We start from the raw sequence: 22,010 nt of genomic DNA on the forward strand, positions 1-22,010 counted from the left end.
TTTAAAATAGAATTATTTAATAAATTATATTTTGCTTTTACTTGATCCCTCGAATAAATTTCTAATTCAACTACCGTTTGTAGTCCATAAATTGAGAATCAAATTCAATTTATTTAAGCCTAGTTTAAGCTTGCTAACAGGAGTAAGCTTATTCGTCAACATGGGGAGCTTATTGATTATTAAATGTGATATACTCTGCTAATCTTGGACAAACTCCTCATCATAAATTTTAAATGCATATATACTAATTAATTTTGGTCTCTACCATTAAGGTAAACTATAAAAATCCCACCGATTTTTTAAGCCACTAACAAAAATACCATACTTTTATGATGTTATATATATATATATTTCAAAAAGTATTTTAAAGATTAAATTTTGTTACATTTTGCAAGCATGATTAAAAGCATAAACCATTTTGGTCTATTTTTTTATGTACATCATAAATAGTTATCAAAATATTCTTACACAATTTTGAATTATATACATGAGGGCTTTGTTAAATACAAAACTTGGAGTTATTACTTATTACTTATTTTTGTCGGCCTAACAGACAAACTAATGTTAAAAAAATGGCCATCCAGGTATAAAAATCAAGAATTTTGATACTAGACAGAAAGCCATTCCATGATGTACATAACTTGAATCAATTCGTTCTCAAACCTATTGCAAAGACACAATGACAAAACAACAACAATTAATCCATTTCTTAACGCAACAAAGAATGACGACTTGTTTCTCATACAGGTTTTACTTGCTCATTTCGTTTACTTTGCAGCCTGGGAGATCTTCTAACTGGACAAGAACTGGTTTCTTTGAGTGATGTGAGATTTTTTTTCGAACATTTTCTAGTGTGACTAACATGTTCCTCCTTGCAGTCACCCGATGATTGTGTTACTCTGATTTTCGTTGTCGAAACTGGAGATCCAACCATGCTTTTCCCAGAATGAACTTTACATGGACTCCGGTCAAACACACCTGTCAAAGATTGATCGTTGTTTGGATTTCCAACTTGGCTTATTGGTGCAGCTACTAAGACTCCATTTTCACCATCATCCATCGTGTCAACAGGTGACTGAGACGATTTAAGACTCACAATATTGTCCTTGCGTTCACCCTCCACAGTTTTCTTGATATTGCTGCATTCCACACTATTTTTTGATACGGATTGCTTTAAAACATTGACAATTGAATTCTCTGGTTCATTGCAGATATTCGTTTTTGCTTCGAGAATTCCATCATTGGACAATGAAAAATCATGTCTCTCTGCCGAACGATTATCACGAATGGAAAATGGGATAGGATCAATAGCCCTCTTGTGTAAAGAAGCATTTAGCTCACAAAATCCAGTATCCCCATCGACACATTTAGCTCTAAAACTATGAGCAGTGTACTTTTGCCAATCGTCTGGAAATCCCAACAAGAAGTCTTCACATACCTGTTTAAAGAGATTTAGCAGCAAACACTAACATTAAGACAATTGATATCTGGTTCATTAGGAGAATTCTAATCCTAGCAATTGACTATGGAGGTAGGTAGAGCATCTTATATACTTTTTGAATTTGAGTATAATTTTATAAAGTACCAACTATCACGAACCAACTCTAAGTAATGCTCTGCTGTTTGGTACTTTCTTTTTGTGTTCTTGAGTTTTGTACTAATAAACAGATTGTCAAATACAATTTAGAATAGACTCTCTTGATTCTTTTTAGGGTAAAGTATATTTTTTGTTCCTAACACCTACGATTTTTTTCAAAAATATCCTTAACGTTTAGTTTCATTCAATTTTGTCCTTAACGTTTTCAATTTGTATCAAAATTATCCCTGTACATTAATTCTTTGTAAAACTTTAGGGACAAAATTGAAATAATTCAAGGGTAGTTTTGACACAAATTAAAAACGTCAATGAAAAAATTGAATAAATCGAAAATGTTAGAGACAAAATTGAATAAAATTGAACGTTAATGGTATTTTTGAAAAAAAAAACGCAAACGTTAAGGACAAAAAATATTACTTTACTCTTCTTTTTATATATCTGCTTGTGCCATCAACTTGGAAGGTTGATAGTCAAAGCATGAATTGGTTTTCTACACTAGACTAGACTAATTTGTTGTTGTTGCTCTTGGTGCACAAGTTGCATTTGCACGAGTGAAGTGATTAAGTTCACCTATGGTAATCAAAAACCGAATAAGATAGGAATATGAATATGGACATAGTACCTCACGTGGGAAGCCATTCTGAAACGAGCGAGAGCTGTTAATGAAACTACTAAAGTGAAGAGTGACTCCGTCTTCAGTCTCCAAGACATTCGCCTCGTGCCTCTTTGCAATCACTGTCGATAAGAACATTCTCTCTCTCCTGCAGGATAGACAAGAACAAGGGAAATGTAGTGTAATGAAACATAAGTTCAAAACAAACTTAGAAGAATCAAATGAAAAAATAAGATTAATTGGTTGATTCTTACTGGCCATAAGCAATGCCACCAACCGCTAAACCCTGGAGTGGAAGGCAAGGCTTGGCAAGCCACCAATCGGACATGAAAACCTGTGCAGAAGAGAAGAGAAGAGTTTATTTTGTACTACTGATATTGGAATTTGAAGGAACAGAAGAGAAAGGGGATAATATACTTCACATACATATTTTAAGGGGGGGAGGTGATGCTTGTGACTGGAGAGAGGAGTTCCAGACATTAAGTGAGTGATCGCACAGTGAGGTGACAACAGATCTATTTCAAATTCTAGAGCACCCACTATGGTAGGGGTGGAAACAGACCAAGTACTTTCGGCCAGAAGACTGTTTAGAGATCCTACAAGAAAAATTAAGCATGTTGAATGTTTTATCAGGAGAGGAAAAACAATATGCCTGCACCAAGATGAAATTACTACATAAGAAACAAGAAATTTATATGAATCAACCAACCTCCTTGAAGGTCGAAAATGTACGGCCTTCTACAGCTGTTAATAGCCTGATGAGGCAGCACAAATGAACATAGAGGCAAGCATCTAACTAACAAAAAGAGAGAAAGTGACAAGCTACAATCTAAATGAAGAGTTTAGCTACTGGTGATCTGGGGGACAGGAAAAACGGCAGCACTGAGTGTTGACTTGGGGCAGAGAGTAGCAGTGTTGCGCAACGAGGAAGAGAGAATGAATATGATGGAGACAAGGGTAATGGAAAATATTGGGAAAAAGGGAATTTACCACATATGCAGCAAACAATTAAATGTTTTAAGAACCACACTGCAATGTAGTACATAGACTCAACACTTTGAATCTAAGCAAAATAATATTGAAAACAAACTTGCAAGACAATTTATATTAAAAAGAAGAAAAGAAAATGAAGTCTGGAACAAGGAAAAATTAATACAAAGTATAAAAACAAAAGGAAGCAATGAGAGTTTATAAAAACAGGACGTTATGAAAGAAGACCAATGCTTCACTAAAACTAAAGAAAGCATCATTTGAAGATATAAAAGTAATTCCAGTCATAAACCAAAAATAGAAAACAAAAGAACAAACAAATCCGTGAAATCAATACTAAAAACACAAACTAATAACAGAAACAGAGTTACAAAACGCAGAAATGAATGCGATAAAGCATAAATCAATTCCTTTATATCAAAACAATGGCCTAGGCAGTAGATACTAATTTACATCATGTTGAAAGAAAATTAGAACAAATTAGAACACCAAAATTAAATAATTAAAAAACAGCAACCACAAAACTTAGATGAATCAGTCCCACAAATTATCATTACTTCCTTTTGTTTTTACACTCTATATTAACTTCTTCTTTGTTCCAGACTTGATTTCCTTTTCTTCTTTTTAATATAAATTGCCTTCCAAGCTTGTTTTCAATGTTATTTTGCTTAGGTTCAAAATGTTGTGTCAATGTACTATATTGCAATATAGTTCTTAAACATTCAATTGTTCTGCTGCATTATGTGATAAATTCCCTTTTCCCCAATACTTACTAGACTAACTGCTTTATATTATTTCCTATTTTGAATCTTTGGAATCCTAAGCTGCATCACTAATACAGAATCCATAACTCAAACCCTAAACAATAGAGAATAGAATAACAAAATAATAGAGATCAGAATCAATAATCAGTAACTAAAAAATAGAGAACAGAATTTGTAAATCAGTGATTAATCAAGAAAAAAAAACAGTAAATCAGACATTCCAAAGCTCAAACTCAATCATCAAACATCCCTCAAAACTCAAACAGAAAACAGAATCTTCAAACATCCCTGCCACAAACAGCAAAATAAAAGAAAAATAAACAAATAGCTTACCAGAGCAGAGAAAGAGAGAGCCTTCGGTCTGCGCAGCTGTGAGTGAGAGAGAAACGCGAGGGAGAGCGACCCAAGGGCGCCGGTGCGAGAGAGAACCGAGTTGTCGTCGCCGCCGGTGATTCCGGTGCTTTCTGGGCTCTGGGCGACTTCGATCCGAGAGGGAGAGAGCGGGAACGTCCGATTTGTGAAGTATAATTTTTTAAAATTTTTAACACACAAAATCTACCCTCCTATTTGTAAACCTACACAAAACTCAACCTCTCATTTGTAAACTTTAATTTTTTAAAATATAGATATGACCTTTTAATTTGTGTTTTAAAATTTAAAAAAAATTAAATGTATAAATTAGACCTTTTTATTTATAATTATCTTTATATTAAATTAAAACACACGACTTTTTTATGAGGGAGAATAATACATAATAATTTTCATATAAAAAAATCAGCCTTTAAATTCATGCAAATTTATATTTTAAAAAAAAATCATTCGTAAAGTGGGTGGCATTATAACAAACAAACAAAAAAGTAAACATCTAATTTTATCTCTATTCGTTTTAAATTAGAACAAGACAATTTTTGTAAAAAATTCTTATTTGTCTCTAAAGTGAGTCATCACAGCTCCTCCAGCATTTTTCTTTATCAAACTTAACAGAAAAATTTTATGTGATAGTTATCAGATCTAACGTGAATGTTTATTTAGATTTAAGTGTCATGTTAGATTAAGAGGAAGAGGAATAAACAGGGGTTGATTTGTCCTCCTACCTCCTTCAAAAACGACGTCATCATTCACTAAACCAAAACTTAATTTGGATGATTCTTTGCTCCCTCAACTTCTCCCCATTTATTTGTATGCGAAACAACAAAAGACAAATCCTAAAACACTATGATTGTGAGTGAAGAACGATGTTCGTCCTCGAACCTGCGAATTGGAGACGATAATTTGACTTGCAGCATAAATTCTAGTGAGAGTGTTGAAGCTCAAAGGAAGAAGAAATAGGTATCTTCAAAGTGCTATTGCGGGTCTCATGTTATTAAAAAAAAAATACAATTTAGGAATAGACTCACTAACCTGAATGGCGACAACAGCTATCTCCACTCGACATCATCTGTGACTCCATCAATTGCACAGTTAGAAGCGTCGTTTGGGTCCTTCTCAGCGATCTTGTTAGCACCCTTGTTAACACCACAATCAACTACTCCATCTAGTGTTTCTCTTTTCATGCGAAGAATATTACAAGAATTTGGTTATTTTGTAAATACGGATTAAGGTTTGGGTTTATGTAGGTGAGAGCGACGTTTCATTCTGCCATTCCTCAAAAGCGACGTCGTTTTTGGAGGAGGCATGGGGACAAATCAACCCCTAACCATTTCTCCTAATCCAACATGGCACTTCAGTCTGAATAAACGTCCATATCAACACCGATAACTGTCACAGAAGATTTTTCCGTCAAGTTTGATCAGGGGAGACGATGAAAAGGCCGCGATAACTCACTTTACGGACGAACAGGAGTCAACGTGAGTGTCTTTTTTGACAAAGATCGCTTTGTCCTAATTGGGAATGGATAGGGATCAGGTTAGGTATTCACTCTAAAAAATTTGGGAGTCATTTTTCTTGTATTTTATCTGATGGTTTAGTTTGAACATGAGGTCTAGACGCCTTTGAGTGAAATATCCGACGTCTTTTCTTATAATAAGGATGAAGCCGTCCAAGTTCTTCGTGAGGAGGTGGAGGTGGTACTTGCAATGGATTCTGATGGCTAAGTTAGCAAAGGTTTTTAGGCAAGTTTTTAGTAGACTGGAGTTCGAAAAATACCTGAAAGTGTCAGTGTATTTATAAGTATAAATGTAGAGTCAATAACCATCTTTGAAGTAGTTCCATCTTCAATGGTGGGTTTATTGCTCCCTTTAATTAGGGAGGTTGTTGAGATTACATTTTTAGATAAATAAAACAAATTGTAGGAGTTAGTTGCTGATTCAAATAAGTAGAGTTAGGCTAACGTTACCATGTCCGACCTCTGAGATTGAGTAGGTGTCAATCCGAATGATATTTGTTGATTGGAATTTATTCATTTTGGAGCTGACTTTAGTGGCCAAGATATGAACAACTTTATAATAAGAAGAAAAAGAAAAGAAGAATATTAGTGAGCCATTAGAATTTATTATTTGTTATTATTAATTAACCATTAATATTTAAAAGTATGGGCCATCAAAATTGAATTGATGGCTAGGTAATTGTCAAAAATAATAAATTTTGATCGCCTAGTCTTGTCTAAAGAAAAAACTCGTAAGAAAGAATTGACATTACAAGAAGACAGAAAAATTAACCGAATATTGAAGCAGAAAATAAGAGAGAACTTCTTTGGACACGGCAAGAGCACCCAAGCACAGATCCAAGAAGAAGATAGAGGAGACATTTGCTCCCACAAACATATTGAAAAAAATGAAAATTATATATAGATGTTGAGTTTTATGGTAAAAAAAAATTATAATTATCTTGTTAAATTTGATTTTTTGTATAGAAATTAAAAATAAATAAATAAATTAACTCAATAAAAAATAATAAATAGTTATAATTACTTTTTAACACTAGTTAAGTAGTAAGTTAATAATCAAATTGAAAGTTAATTTTTTAAATATAACTAAAATTATTAGTGTTCTTTTTAAAGTTATTTAAGATAAAAATGCATATTATCTATATTATTAGAGAAATGCTAAAGGACCATTAGAATTTATTATTTTTTGTCATTATTTAGCTATTAATATTTAAAAATATAAGATAAAGTATATTGTTGAATTACTAGACTAAAGGAACTATACTAAAAAAATTAAGTTGATAGTTAAGTGATGACTAAAAATAATAAATTCTGATAACCCCTAATATTTCTCATATTAATATATTAACATTCTTTATTAAAATAATCTTGTCTATGCTGGTAATTGTTTGAGTTAAAAATTATATTTATACCATAAATATTATAATAAAAAAATTTGCAAATGAATAAAAAATAATAAATAATTAAATAATTATTAAAAATATAGAGAATAAAAATACTTAATTATGGTGAAAATAAAAGAAAATTATAAATAAATTTTTTATTATTCTAGATTAATATATCTTTTATCAAATAATTAATTAATTAAAAATTTAAATTTAATTTATACATATGTTTGTTAGTGTATATAATTTTCACTTATTCTTAACAAATATAAATAGTTTTAATTTAAAATTATAAATAAATTTATATTAAAATTTTATTTTTATATATTTTTTGTTCCCATTATTAAATATTTTTTGGTCTGTTGCTTAGAGCATCACGAAAATCATTGAGTGTGAGAGTCATAACCATACCAAGCATGATTATGGTGAGTCCTTGATGCACCACTATTTCGTGGTACAACTTGTGCTTAATTTTGGTGAATTTTATCTATTTTTCTCACATTTATTCAATGAAATAACATGGTTTCATGATTTCTTTCTAAATTGCGCTTAAGTATGAAAACATGCTTTTTAGGCCCTTAATTGGTTAATTTTAATTCACCTTTGATTCCACTAGATGCCTTGATGTGGTTGTTAAGTGAATTCAGGTTGAAAAGGCTAGAGATGGATCAAAGAAATGAAGAGAAAAGAATGCAAAGTGGAGAAATCATGGAAGAAACAAGGATTTGGGATGTTGAGATCGATGCGCAAGCGCAGCAAACGCGCACGTGTGGAAAGTGCAGCCGCATGGCGACAAGTACGCGTGACATACGCATACGCGTGGATGGAAAATGTCAAGCAATGCGTACGCGTGGGTCACGCGTACGCGTCGGTGTTCACACGTGACCCACTTAAAGTGAATCCGCTGGGGGCAATTTCTGGGCTTCCCAGGCCCAAATCCATCTCACTTCTGATGCTATTAAACCCAAGGAATGAAGGAAAATGAACTATCTAGTTAGTTATAGTTTAGTTTTGTGATGCTTTAGTTAGTTTCTAGAGAGAGAAGCTCTCTCTTCTCTCTAGAATTAGGATTAGGTTTAGGTTAATCTCTTGTTAGATCTAGGCTTTAATTCTTCTCTTCATCTACTTCTCCTTTCAATTTGTTGTTGCTACATCTTGCTCCTCCATTCTTTTAATTGTAATCTCCTTCATTTTGTTTACTTGTTGTTGATGCACTCTTGTTCCTTCTATTTTCTTTTAATGCAATTTGAGGTATTTCATGTAGATCTTGTTTTCTTTGATTATTGTTGTTGATTACTTGTGTTGATTAGTAGTAGGTTTTATTAATTTTTGTAATTTACCATGCTTTCCTTTTATGCCTTCCAAGTGTTTGATAAAATGCTTGGAAGGATGTTAGAGTAAACTTTTGGTGTTCTTGGCTTGGGATGGTAACTTAGGAATTCTTGAGTTACTAATGTCCAAGTGATTGATAATTGATAGCCATTGACTCTAACTTCCATTAATTCAATTAGTGAGTAGCTAAGACTTATGGACTTGGATTGATATAGCTCATTTGACTTTTCTTCACTTGTTAAAGGATGACTTAATGGGATTAATCCTTGTAATTATCATATTGTGGTTAGTGATAAGGATAGGGATCCTTGACCATCAATCCTTGCCAAGACCTTTTTATCATTTGGATTCCTTTTCTTGTTCCTTACTAAAACTCCAAAATATACATCTCATAACCAATAGCAAGAACACTTCCTTGCAATTCCTTTGAGAGACGACCCGAGATTTGAATACTTCGGTTATTACTTTTAGGAGTTTGTTACTTGTGACAAACAATTTTTTGTATGAAAAGATTTTAGTTGGTTTAGAAACTATACTTGCAACGAGAATTTAATGTGAAATTCTAAACCATCAATTTTCCGTTCATCAGTCCTACAATTAGAGTTGGGTATATGAGTCATGACTCGTGGGTCAACTCATTTAATTTGCAATTTGCACCACTTAAATCCGCAATTTTTTTATCCGCACTTTTAATGGGTTTCTCAATCTGCACCATTTAACTATTGAGTTAAATAGGTTGAACCTATGATTTAATGAGCCAACCCAGCAGCCCACTTTAAGTATATATAATATTAGCAACATATGTTTATATGAGTTAAAAGCCAACAACTCATTTAAAACTTATTTTTTCACCTTAATATTTATTCTTTAACTCTTTTATTAGACCTAAATTTATCAATTTATTGCTGTACAAGATTTGTGTCTTTTCCTATGACCTATTCTCTTACCAATTTTTTAGTCATAACTCATGAATTTGATAATAGCAATGTAAAAAAAAACAGAAAAAGAAATTTGCAGTTTGGATTGGCTCGCAGACTAATACAGTGCGAATATGAGCCTCTCTCAAAGCAGCCCATATATATTGCAAACTAACCCAATTTAGTTCGCTAATAATTAGTCCATTGTAGTCTAGACTAAATAGACCGGGCTGACCCGTACACTCACCATTACCTACAAATATTAATTGACTTGTTATATCTGTGCTTGTCGTCTTGTAGCACATGAGACCCACAGATTACAATAATTAAGATGTTTTAATGTCACTCAAAACCATACCTTTGAACTGTATTTTATACTATAGTCTCTTTTTGTCACTTTATGATTAATTGTTTACAACTAAACAAGCAATCAAGCATCCCTGAATTGCATAAAATCTTGAATTTAAGCAAGTATTGGTGATCTTCAGCATTCAACAATTTTAACAGAAAATACTTAATGATCTTCTCATTTGACCTGTAGAATTGAGGTTTATTTCTTTCATTAACTATCCCCCTGCTATTTCCTAAATATAAAAAATGCAGATGCTTCTCTCTGTTGAAGGCAATAATTTGTATGTATCTACATGCATAACAAGTCTAATAAAAAGCTTTTATGAGTATGCATAAATATGAGAAATTAACGAGTAACTTACATATCTTGAGGAACTGAAGATATTCATTTACAGATCCCATGAGGGAGGCAATACGTCATTGAATGCTATTATACTCATCTTTCCACAAATCAATTTGTTTTCATCAACACATTCAATTCAATATGCAGTTCCTGAAGTTTAGTAGGAAGACATTCCATGTGAGGTTTTGCACCCATTCTTCAGCTACTGTTTTAGCCTCTGAATTCTGAAACTAGTCCAATTTGCAACTGCTTCATTGCAAAGAAAAAACAAACTAATAAGGAAGACTCAAATTGTACCAGGCATTCTTCATCCATCAAAGTTGTGCTACATGTGAACTTCTCACCCTTTGACCTTGCATGATAAAGTATTAGTCAAGTTTAGCCGAATCCTAATTTGAAAAGAAGACAAGAAAAAGGAGGTAATGAAGATTCACAATGCATCCATTTCAGTCTTCTTCTTCTGAAAATGTTTTTGCACATGAGCATCATTATTGACCAATAATAGAGCAAGAGCTCATACCGACAATAGCAATCAAGGAAACATTTCGATTCGTACCGGTTTGCTTAAGCAAAAAGTCAACGATCTCATTTTTGCTTTCATCCATTCAAATATTTCCAGACTGGAACACAAATGTTTCCCTCCAAGAACTCTCTTTCTGATTACATATAACTACTTTTGTATTAGTTAGATTCAACTTAGACATATCACTAGAGACATTATTAAACTACTTCTGAATTTTTCAACCCTACAGGCCATTTTATAGCGAAAATAAAAACGATGCCTTGCACCTTAAGTCTTCAATGAGCAGGTTATCAGCATTGTGCACCACATCTTTGAGCCTGCATAACCAGACATTGATGAGAGCTCCCATGTCTTGAACTCCTTGGCATCAGAAAGAGTAGCTTGGATGAACTCAACTGTGTCCTTTAGCTTTTGAAGCTCCTCAGTGACCCCATAAGTCTTTCCAATTTCACGGAAGGCAAAGGAAACGACTTTGCTGATGAGTTATAAATTTTAAGAGGAAGGAATTTCTGCATTACTGACAGCAGAAGCACTAGAAGCATTCACACCAATAGGGCAATCTCACATATATGTAAGCATGTTTTAAGAGGTGGAAATTTCTACAGCCTTGAATCATTATTTGAAATAAAAATACACAGATTAGTAAAGCTTGACACACTAGTTTTTAATCACTTTGCAAAAGTATGTACTATTAATCACACATCATAGAATTGTAGGTTAATGAGTATCTATAAAAAAAACAAGTGTGTATCATTAAAACTATCAGAGGTTGTTAGGTACTTAAAGTATGCGAGGACCATAGCACTACTTGAAGTCAAATAACGGAACTTTTTACATAACGAAGGGAACTGTTCAAACTTTTCAAAGCAACATTCCTTGTTGCATCATACACATATAAATGATATAATCAAGTATCTTAAAATTATTTTAACTTCTGGAACTGATAGTCCAAATGGAATTAGAAAGGCAATACCAATTTCAACTACCATTTAGACGATAAATTACATTGCTCAACAAGCATGTGAGGGTTCTCTTAATTGCTAACACAAACTTTAGGAAGATCATTTAAGATGAAACATTAGCTAACCATATGCATTTGTAAAGGTTCTCTATTTTCCAATTCAATAAAGAAAAAAAGAAAATATGCAAATTTTAACAACCCAAGTTAAGAAACACTTTGTGTATAAAAATAAAGCATCATAAATTGTAAAAATAATAAAATCTATAGCTATCCAATTTAAGCAAGTAACAATAACATGTTAAGTAAGCCAGAATAAAACATAAAACATCAAATTCATTAAAGGTAAACAAAAATTCAATAAGAGTTCATCAAATACATCCAGGATACGACACAGATGAAAAAACGGGTATTGAGTACCCAAGATACGACTGCAGAGAGAATGAGGTCACAGTATCCGGGATACGTTCATAACGAGAAACGGGATTACAGTATCCGAGATACGTGCATAATGAAAAATGAGGTCATAACACCCGAGATATGTGTCTAATTATCTAGGTGTCTCTGCACCCGAGATAACTAAAAGAAAAACTCTATATAAGGAACTTCCTAGTTCAACCATTAGTCACATTACATCCATATCTTTAGTCTTTGTCTTTATCCTTCTTTTTGTAGTCATGGATAATAATGAGTTCTTTTTTGTTGTGCCAATGAGATAATAAGAAACGGTGAGGAAGGAATGCTCTTTGAGTCTAATTCAACTATAATGTTGCATGCTTGCCGTGTTGATCTCTACATGCGCTAAAGATTGTCATATTGAGTAACATGGGGACAATAGATTCTAAGGAGGTTGGACGTGTTGCAGATAGATTTTTATCAGAGTTTTGAATGTTGGATTTGCTAACAAGTTATTCTTGCTCGAAGCTGATCAGCATATGAAGGGAATATTCAACGTACATGCTAGGTTAATGCTGCAACATGTGATGGAGTGGTATGCTGAAGTTCGTGATGGGTCGTCCTCTTCGAGGATGTAAGTAGTCTCATTGGATGCATGACCAATTCACTTTTCTCAACCTCATGATAGTGTTGAAAAGGACGACAGCGAGAGTGATTCAGATTATGTTGTCGAAATCGGGTCGTCCAACGATGATGATTCCTCTGATGAGTATGTGTCGGAAACTTCCACCGGTGGGGAGCTCGGTTTCTCCTCCCTCTCCCTTTGGCCATTCCACAATTATCAGAAGTTTCAAGCCATTATCAGACTTTGAATTTGAATGCAATGCAATTGGATGATCCTTTCAACCATGGTGACGAGGAAGATTACAATTCGCATGACGGTGTGAAATTCCAGGTAGGCCATAGGTTTAGAAATAGGGATGTTATTTTCATGGCAGTGAAGAACTACAGCATTCAAAAGAACATATAATACAAAATTCTAGAGACGGATAGGCTTAAATTCCATTATCATTGCAAGCAATTTTCTAATGGGTATCCATGGAGTCTTTGTGTAGTACTTCGACAGAATTCGAACTATTGATAAATTTTGTCCTTTACCCTTTATGAAATTAAATGTGTATATGTTGATTGTGTTGTATACTAGATGTTGATATCTACGAGTAATTTTGTAGAGAGGTGCAAAGATTTGGTGGACCACATACCTGTTTGGCACCAACCATGTCTCAGGACCATGCTCAGTTGGGTAGTAGTTTGATTTTCAAGGTTATCCTGCCAATAATACATACTGATCTGTATGTTTCTATTCCAGTATTGCAAAGTGCAGTGCAGCAGAGTTATCATTTCAAGTCATTGTATCGAAAGATATGGATGGCAAAGTAGAAAGTGATTACTCATATTTATAATGATTGGAAAGAGTCATACAACAAGATACCCAAGTTGTTACAAGCTTTGCAAGAATGCTCCCTGGTAATACGATTATGGCATTTGCTGATATACCAGTGGTGGTGGCACTTGTCGATCTACAGGTGTAGTGGCAGGTACCTCGTACGTAGGATGAGCTTGTGTATAATCCCACGATAGAGGAGTCTACTACTAAAAATCAGGATCTGTGGATGTCACAAGTTTTTCATCGTGGTCTCTCCTACCAAGATATTGATTTGCCAAGTGATCCATGACAGCTCCCAATGCAGCCATAAGTCGGTACACCTCATTGAACTATATAAGCTGTAGTGTGCTGATGTTGAACTCACGCTAATCACAAGAAAAGGCACCCTCTTGGTGATGTCCAGCTGAGGAGGACCCTGGCATGAACTCCCTAGCAATGTTTGTCTCATATCCAGCAAAGAATCCAGGCAATAGAACTTCTCCATGTTTAGCTCCTATAGGGTCCTCAGTAACATCTTTCTGGCATGCATCCTCGGCCTCCTCGTCTGAATGTTAATCATCCATACCTGCAGACCTCACGCACTGATCACGTACCCTCTAAGATGGCCTCTGAACATTATCTTAAACACGCCTCTTTACCCACCGTCTATGATTTAGAGCATCTGTTGGAAGGTCTACATGATCTTTCTGCTCTGAGGCAGTAGGGATGATATCAGCAGGCAATGCTGCCACCCTCGAATCATCCAAGAAGTCATCCCCCAGATAGAATAGGAACTTGACATGCTCACTGCTACTATCTCCAGTGCTCCTGTGTAGGCCTCGGATCAGGGTCCCCATCGATGGTCACCATGTGCTATGGCTGGCCATCCCTTCCACAAGTTGAACTAGTCACAATGCACATCGGGCCACCACAGTCATCTCCCCGTGTAGTCTTAAATAGAAACTCGTCGATATTGACCAGTTTTGCTAGCCGGATACTGTTGCTCCCCAAGCTGTCTCTTGGCTCTATCCATATGATGAAACTCTACAAAGTGAAAGCAAACGATCGAGATCATAGCTTTCCATGTACGAATTTTTCCAGCACTCCTAATCTAGTCATAAGCAATCTGCTGTAGTTGAAAATTCTCATATGGTGTCCATTAAAACTAGAAAATCACATAAATTACAATTATCAAATATAGAAGATCACTAACTATAATATAGTCGAAACCAAAATAGATCGTACCTCATCAAAGGTGGTGGCATTGATACGACAGCACAATCACAATATCCTATCATAGTGATGGTCTCTGCTTTGTTGTCCCAATCCCGCTAACCTACACATGGTTTATAAAGTATACTCAGGATAAGTATGATTATTATTTAAATTAGTGAAATAATAAGTATCATCCTCATTTATGCTTTGTTGTATTAAATATGAATAATAATGATAATAAAAATTATAAAATTAATTAAAGTAGTAACTAATTAGTACTATAATTAAAAGATCTTAAATTAAAATTTTAAAAATAATTAATTACTTGGCTGCAAATGAAAACTTAAGGACATTATACCCAATCGAATAAAATGACAATTTTTTGTAGATTCAGGACATTATAAGCGATATACACCTCACAATGTCAATTACATCACACTCAAAACCGGTGCAAAATGAGTGATACGTGTGTGTTAGGAGTACAGACTCCTAAGACAACTGTCTGTAATGATCGAAATCCTCCAACAACAGCAGCTATCTGAGAGGGACAAGTGTAGTTAATTTGTCTGTGAATAGAAACCTCCCAATAAGCATCATCAAGTAGCACCTAACATTCTTACAGAGAGTATTCGGATCTGTTTCAGGAAGAATGTGTGAAACTTTATTCCTCAGCCAGGTCATCCTAAAAAAAACCTGCTTCTTGTTCTTTGACTGTGGTAATGGTCTGCTGCCAAGCAAATTCTCAACGCATTTCCATGTAAGGTTTTCGAAGAGTCAAACGTAGATGGAGGATCCCAAAACAACTATATTTTGCACAAATAAAATTTAAGTGTTTATATTCTATGTCATACACATGGCTATTAACTTTGATTCTTCTTATAATTGAAAATCTGAAATTGATTTGTAGACATGTTTTTGCATACTTCTTTCTCTTTTTAGATTTGGTGGCTAAGTCGATCCAGATAGACTTTTCAACTGTTGACGTAATTTTTTTTTATGACTCTCTCTTAATAGTAATTCATGTTTAAATTTGTGATCTTATCACAAAATTTGAATAAAGAACTCCAAAGTTTAAATGCTAAGAAAGAGTACACATAATCAACTTTTTTCATGTATTGTCATTGACTACTTGAATTTGATTTATCTTTCGCTAATAAATTATGTATGAGTATATTTTTTCTAATCGTTAGATAATTGAGTCTTAAGATTTGTCTTGAAGTGTGATAAACTTTCAAATTAAAATTAATTCACAGTTGATAGGGAGGGAAAAAAAAGATAAGGTAAAGAATAATAGGCTCAATGTAGGGATCTTGTTCAACATTTGTCTCTGCACATATTGTCAATTATGCAGAAGAATTCTACCATATATACAATACGTTAGTAATGGAATATATTCCGCTAGTAATGCCAAAAAAACTTGGTCCAGGAATTGTGCATATCTTCACATGTTACAACATAATTTTTTTTCTTGGGTAAAGGAAAATATTATTACTAAATGACATGGAGATCATAGTAAAATTTGGTGAAATATCACGACATTGAACAAATGCGGAAATTGCAAGAATATAAGACAACATTTGTTTACAGATTGGGCAGTGATATAAAGATATAAAATTATATTTGACAGATGAGATATGAACATAATTATTATGTCTAAAAATATTAAATTAATATAATTTATATCTTTTTTAACAGAAAATATATTAAAATATTAATAAAAAATATAATTTTTTTATTGTTTTTATTAATTTTATATAATTATATATTTTTACTATTTTTTTCTAAAATTTTTGTGTAAAAAAATAATAAATTAAACTTTTATAATTTATTTTTTTATATTTAATTTATTATTAGACAAAATATAAGAACATCAAAATACAAAGTTTTTTCATATGCTTTTTGAAGAGGGCAAAAAACCTTTTTAAAATTTTAAAAAGTAATTGCATTTTTCAGAAAACAAGAAGATGCATTTCAGTTCGAAATGATGAAACTGGTTTTCATAAGAGATTAAGTGAAATGCAAATGAAAGATCGAAATAAAAATAAAAAAATTTCACCACAAATATGAAAGGAAAATTATATAAGGAGTGTTATGTGTATCCACCTTGCTAGGGATTGGATGTCCTATTATATAAATGGGTTAGGGTTAGCGTTTGATGTATATATAGAGATATTTATTTCAGCTTCTTAATTGTTTAGTGATTATTTTCAACCTATTTATGTTTAAAATAATTTAACTTATTTACTTACATAATTAATCATATTTATATACTATGTAAATTTCATTTTTATATAATAATCTGTCAGTAACGAATTAAGTAATACCGTATACGCACTAAAATGTTAGAGATATTTTCGTTTAGGTTTGAATTGTCATTGTATAGAGATAAAGAGAAAAAAAAAAGAATATTGACTGCTTATTTATTAAAAAAAGTCAATTTTAAATTCTTGCTATTTTTAGTTATAAATAATTTTATTATAAATAATTTTTAGAATAATTTACATTAATAAATTAAATAAGGCTTAAAATTATGCAAATATTCTAAATCAATTTTTATTGTACGTCTATCTTAAAATATTTCTATATAAATCGAATTAAATTTATTCGATTTACTATATGTACTACATCAATAATAAATCAAATTTAATTTATTTGATTTACTCCTTATGCGAGATATATATAAGACGACGTCTTTAGTGGTCACGTTATTGGTGACTATAGATGACTAAGCGTTGACCACTCAATAAAAAATTGACAAGTGGCTTCTGTCCAAACAGTCTTAAATAGTGTTTAAGCTCACTAATTTTTTCAAATTTTAGTGCTAATCATCGTTTCTGGTCAAGAACTATGCAACTGAATTCTAATAAAAAATAGATTAGTATCAACAAGATCGGAGGACACCTCAGCCAAACAGCAGCATTAGTAACACCTGGGCCAGATCGGGTATCTTAGTAACTGTCTCTGCTGGGGTGGTGGTGACGGATATCAAGTTGGAAGCTTAAGAATGCAGAGGCAACCATCGAAGACCAGAACCGATTTGGAGAAGTGAAACGCATCTAAAAGTGGAGTCAGGCGTCTATTCCGGCGGCAGTGATGAAGCCCAGACACGAGTAAGTCCAACCAAGTATCGTGGCAACCATGACAAAGAGAGTAGACAAGGCATCGATAAGCAGCGACAGCAGCCTGTTACCATCATTTCGCTTGTCATCTTTGGCCTTAGACAAAATATGAAAAGAGGGCTGCAACGACGGAGTATTATTTGGTGGCCACAAAACTCATCTTGTCAAGCATCAAAGTGGCGCAGAAGACCTTCATTTTAGTCGGGTTGGGTGAGATTCGAGTCAGGTAATTTGGGCAGATGGGTTAGGCTTGTAAGACTAAGCCCGTGTGTGTATGTATATATATATATCATATTTGTTTTTACTGTTATTAACAATGTCAAATTCAAATTTAAATATTTTCTTCTACTACACGTGTAAGTCATAAATTGATGCAATCAACCTAGTCATTATAGCCACCAAATATAAATGTCACCACAGAACTCACCTATATATAATAAATCAAATGAAGCGATTAACTACTTGTTGATATTTTTATATTAACTTTAAAAGACAAATGTCAATAAAAAAATAGTAAATCGAATCAACTTGATTGATTTAACTATACGTGCTACACCAATAGTAAATATTTAATTTATTTTATTTATTATTTTTGCGACATATATATAGTAAATCGAATCAAATTAATTCAATTTATTATTTATATAGCTTTTTGACATTTTAATATTAATTTTAAAACACAAATGTCAATAAAAAATACCTCTTATTTGAATTCAAATAAAATATAAAAAAATTAAAACAAATAAGAATAAAAATCTAACTTTTGTGTTTTAGTTCAATTTTTAAAAAATCTACATTTTTTATAAACTTGTGAATTTAAAATGGAACAATAAATAATTTCTAAAAATCCTTTAAAAATTATCATTTGATTTATTAACATCTAAAAAATCATTATCGAGACTTTTGATATTAAAAAAATTAATATAAAGTATAGCTCTCTAAGATGGTATAAAGATATTCTAGGACAAGTATGTAACAAAAATTAATTTAGGATATTTGCATAATTTTAAATTTTATTTAGTTTATTAATGTAAATTACCCATATTTTTATCCATGATTTTAAATAATATAAATAAACAATAAATATTGAAAATATACATTATAAATATATTACAATAAGAAATAAAAATTATTTTCTTTGTTAATTCATTTTTTATTGTTTTATTTTATAAGCTTCTACTTTTAAATGAGTTTATATATAATTTGGGTTAGTAACGTACCAAGTTAAAAAATAATGCTAATATTTATATAAAATTTTAATGACGAATGTAGCAAATTATATTTTCTATTTTTCAATATAATTTTTTTTTTTAATTCTAGATTTGTTAAAAAATTCATACATTTAAAAAAGTTATTATATAAAATTTTAAGACAAAATACACTCATTAAAAAAAAAAGTAGAATTATAACATAAAATAAAATGAGCGAGAGCTTGGAAGGATCCGGAATACACATGTTCCATTGATAACGGAGGAGCATTAGTTAATCACTTAATCGAATGTGCGTGTACATTTGTGTCATATCTCTAAGCTGAGTAAGCTTTCACCTCTCAAGTCTCAAGTTCCAAGTTCAATTCTTGCCACTGATGTTTTCTTTTGTCGTCTACTAAATTCCCTTACTCTGGCTTCCGTACCAAGTGGCTGCGTATTAGTTGCAATCTCTAATGATGTACATCACAAAATAGGTTCATGTACCTAAACAAGTGAAATGATGTTATTTCTTATTTTTATTTTTTATTTTGTTTTATATTTCCATATATATGCTTTAGTTTATGTGATATAATTTGTTTCTTAAAACAAAAATTAATATTTTGTTTATTTATCACAAAACTATGTTTTTATTTTTGTGTTATAAATATTGTTTTAAAATTATTTGTTATTTAAAAATTAAGTTAAAATTATTTTTTATTCTTTACAATAATTTAAAAATAAATATTATGGTAACTAATTCTATTAATGTTAAAAAATTAAAAAAATTATATTATAATTTAACTATTTTTTATATCAAAATTATGGATAAATTTTGTCATATTTTTTATTGAGTAAACTACAATTCCTACCCACGAAAATTGAAGACGTTGACATATCTACTCATCAAAGACAAAAATTATCATTTGTACCCATAAAAAATAACTTTTGCAAGCAAAATTATCCAAATCCTAAAAAATTAAATGAAATTCCTAAACTACCCTTCTCTCTAGTCTCCACAACTACTACCATCGTCTTCCCCCCTCTTCATTTTCACCCCTTCCTAGACCAAAATCTGTTCAAAGAGTCAGCCTCCCTCTTTTCTCTTTTCTCTCTCTATTATGTGCTATTGTTCTCTCTGGTGGCGTCGTCGTCATCCGTGGACTAAGGAAAGACCGCCGTTGAGTGGTGGTAGCATAGCCACGATCAGAAATTCACGTCAAAACCCATAGATTCGAGATCTTCGCCCTTCCCCATTACTGCTCCATTAAGATAAATAGAACTTGTTTTCGACTTATTTGCTCCGCTTCTCCTTCACGATGGCATTGTTGTTGGCCATTCGTCGTGCGACACTGGTGTTCAAAAGGGTTCTCTCATCGGCTTCTTCAGCCGAGACTATTTCGTGCCACCCACAACCGCCTTTGTCCAGAGAGCTTAATTCTGCATCCAGAGAGGTTGGTACCAGATCTAGAAGCTTTTATTGTAAATTTGGCATTTTTATTTCTGAATGTTTTGAATGGATGTTGAGTAGTAGAAATTCTGAATTAGAAAATGTCTTGAGTTTATGGCGAGAAGGAGTAGATCTGGCAAGGACTAAGCTGGCGGCGACAATCTGGGGGAGTTGGAGATCACTGGAGGTGATTGAGCCATCTGAGGGTGGCGTGCGAGGGAGGATGAGGGAGGTGATTATGATGAGTGAGGCTGCCTCTGTAATTGAGAGAAGGGATGGCCAAGAAAGTGGAGATTGTGTGGAGGGAGGTCGTCTGGGAAGCTTGCGAATTTTGGATGGTGACAGTGATGGTGGTAGTTGGGGATGAGAGTGGTGATGAAGAGTTTGGGTGGTGGTGAGATTTGAGTTTAGAAAAGTGGTGGTGAAGATAAGGGTAATTTAGAAATTTTAGGTGATTTTTTAGTATTTGAATAATTTTGTTGTGCAGAATCTATATTTCATAGGTACAAATAGTAATTTCCTTCTTTTATAAGTAGATATGTCAACGTTTTTTATTTTCGTTGGTAGAAATCGTAGTTTACTCTTTTTTATTAGATTAATTTTAATTAATTTTATTATTTTCTAAAAAAACAATTAGGTGGATAAGTCTATTATCCCATCAACCTGCCATATATCCATCGATTCTCATATAAAATGAGGTCATATCTAAAATAATTTTTAAAATTTTTAACTCGCATTAATTAAATTTTTTATTTTTAAAATGAACAAATGTATTCCTTATTCTCAAAAATTTCAATTTTTTGTTAATCTAAATGTCACCAATCAAGTAATATGTGGAGTTAAATGCAAATTTGGCACTTAATAACTACAAACTAATGTAGATATACAATAAATTAAATTTAAATTAGTGTCCAAAATTTATTTAAAAATTAAAATATTCAAATTAATCTATACACAATTATAAAACCCTAATTCCTAAATCTACATTTTCATCATTTGCTCTTATATGTTCTTCTACTCCTCTTCTCTACTGTTTGTTTCGACTTATTACTTTCAGCTTCAACAACTGTCTCGCAACATAAATAAATAACATTGCTAATAATTGTAATATTAATAATAATAAATTATGATAATACTCAATAATAATTAGGAGGACAAAAGTGAAGGGGCTTAGAATGGAAAAGAGACTTAAATAAAATTGAATGTTCAGAAGTTTTTTCCAAAAGTGAATGAAATTATCATCAAAGGACACCAAAAACCATCCCCAGCAATTCAAAACAATGAATTTTATGATTCCCATAGTGTATTCAAATCTCTCTCCCTTCCTTTCTCCTACCAAACTCCCAAACAATAAAATGTCTAATAATCATCAACTCCAATCCTCAACTTTCTTTTATACTCTATTAATGACCACTATCTTTCATCATTTACAAACTTTCAAACATACTCTAAACATATAAACTTGATAAACCCCATTTTTAGGGTTTATCTTGTATTGAATTTAGAGTATTTTGATAACCTTTTCTCGCATTTAGCCTATGAATTAGCATGGTTTTGTT

General features: G+C 32.3%; 1 protein-coding gene across 3 annotated transcripts; it reads right to left on the minus strand.

Moving 5' to 3' along the window:
* Positions 1–497: 497 nt before the first annotated feature.
* On the minus strand, positions 498–4,520 carry LOC107478102 (uncharacterized). Of its 3 annotated transcripts, none has more exons than XM_052259534.1 (5): positions 4,298–4,520; positions 2,637–2,806; positions 2,465–2,544; positions 2,220–2,358; positions 498–1,438 (listed from the first exon to the last, which is right to left on the minus strand). In XM_052259534.1, exons 2-5 carry the CDS (start codon positions 2,688–2,690, stop codon positions 740–742), a joined length of 972 nt encoding a protein of 323 aa, XP_052115494.1. In that variant the 5' UTR covers positions 2,691–2,806; positions 4,298–4,520; the 3' UTR covers positions 498–739. The 3 variants fall into 3 exon arrangements, with proteins under 3 accessions (XP_052115494.1, XP_052115493.1, XP_052115495.1); XM_052259533.1 differs by lacking the exon at positions 4,298–4,520 and adding an exon at positions 2,920–3,171; XM_052259535.1 differs by lacking the exon at positions 2,637–2,806.
* Positions 4,521–22,010: the final 17,490 nt, after the last annotated feature.

This window comes from Arachis duranensis, chromosome 3 (assembly GCF_000817695.3).
Source record: "Arachis duranensis cultivar V14167 chromosome 3, aradu.V14167.gnm2.J7QH, whole genome shotgun sequence".
Lineage (NCBI taxonomy): Eukaryota > Viridiplantae > Streptophyta > Magnoliopsida > Fabales > Fabaceae > Arachis > Arachis duranensis.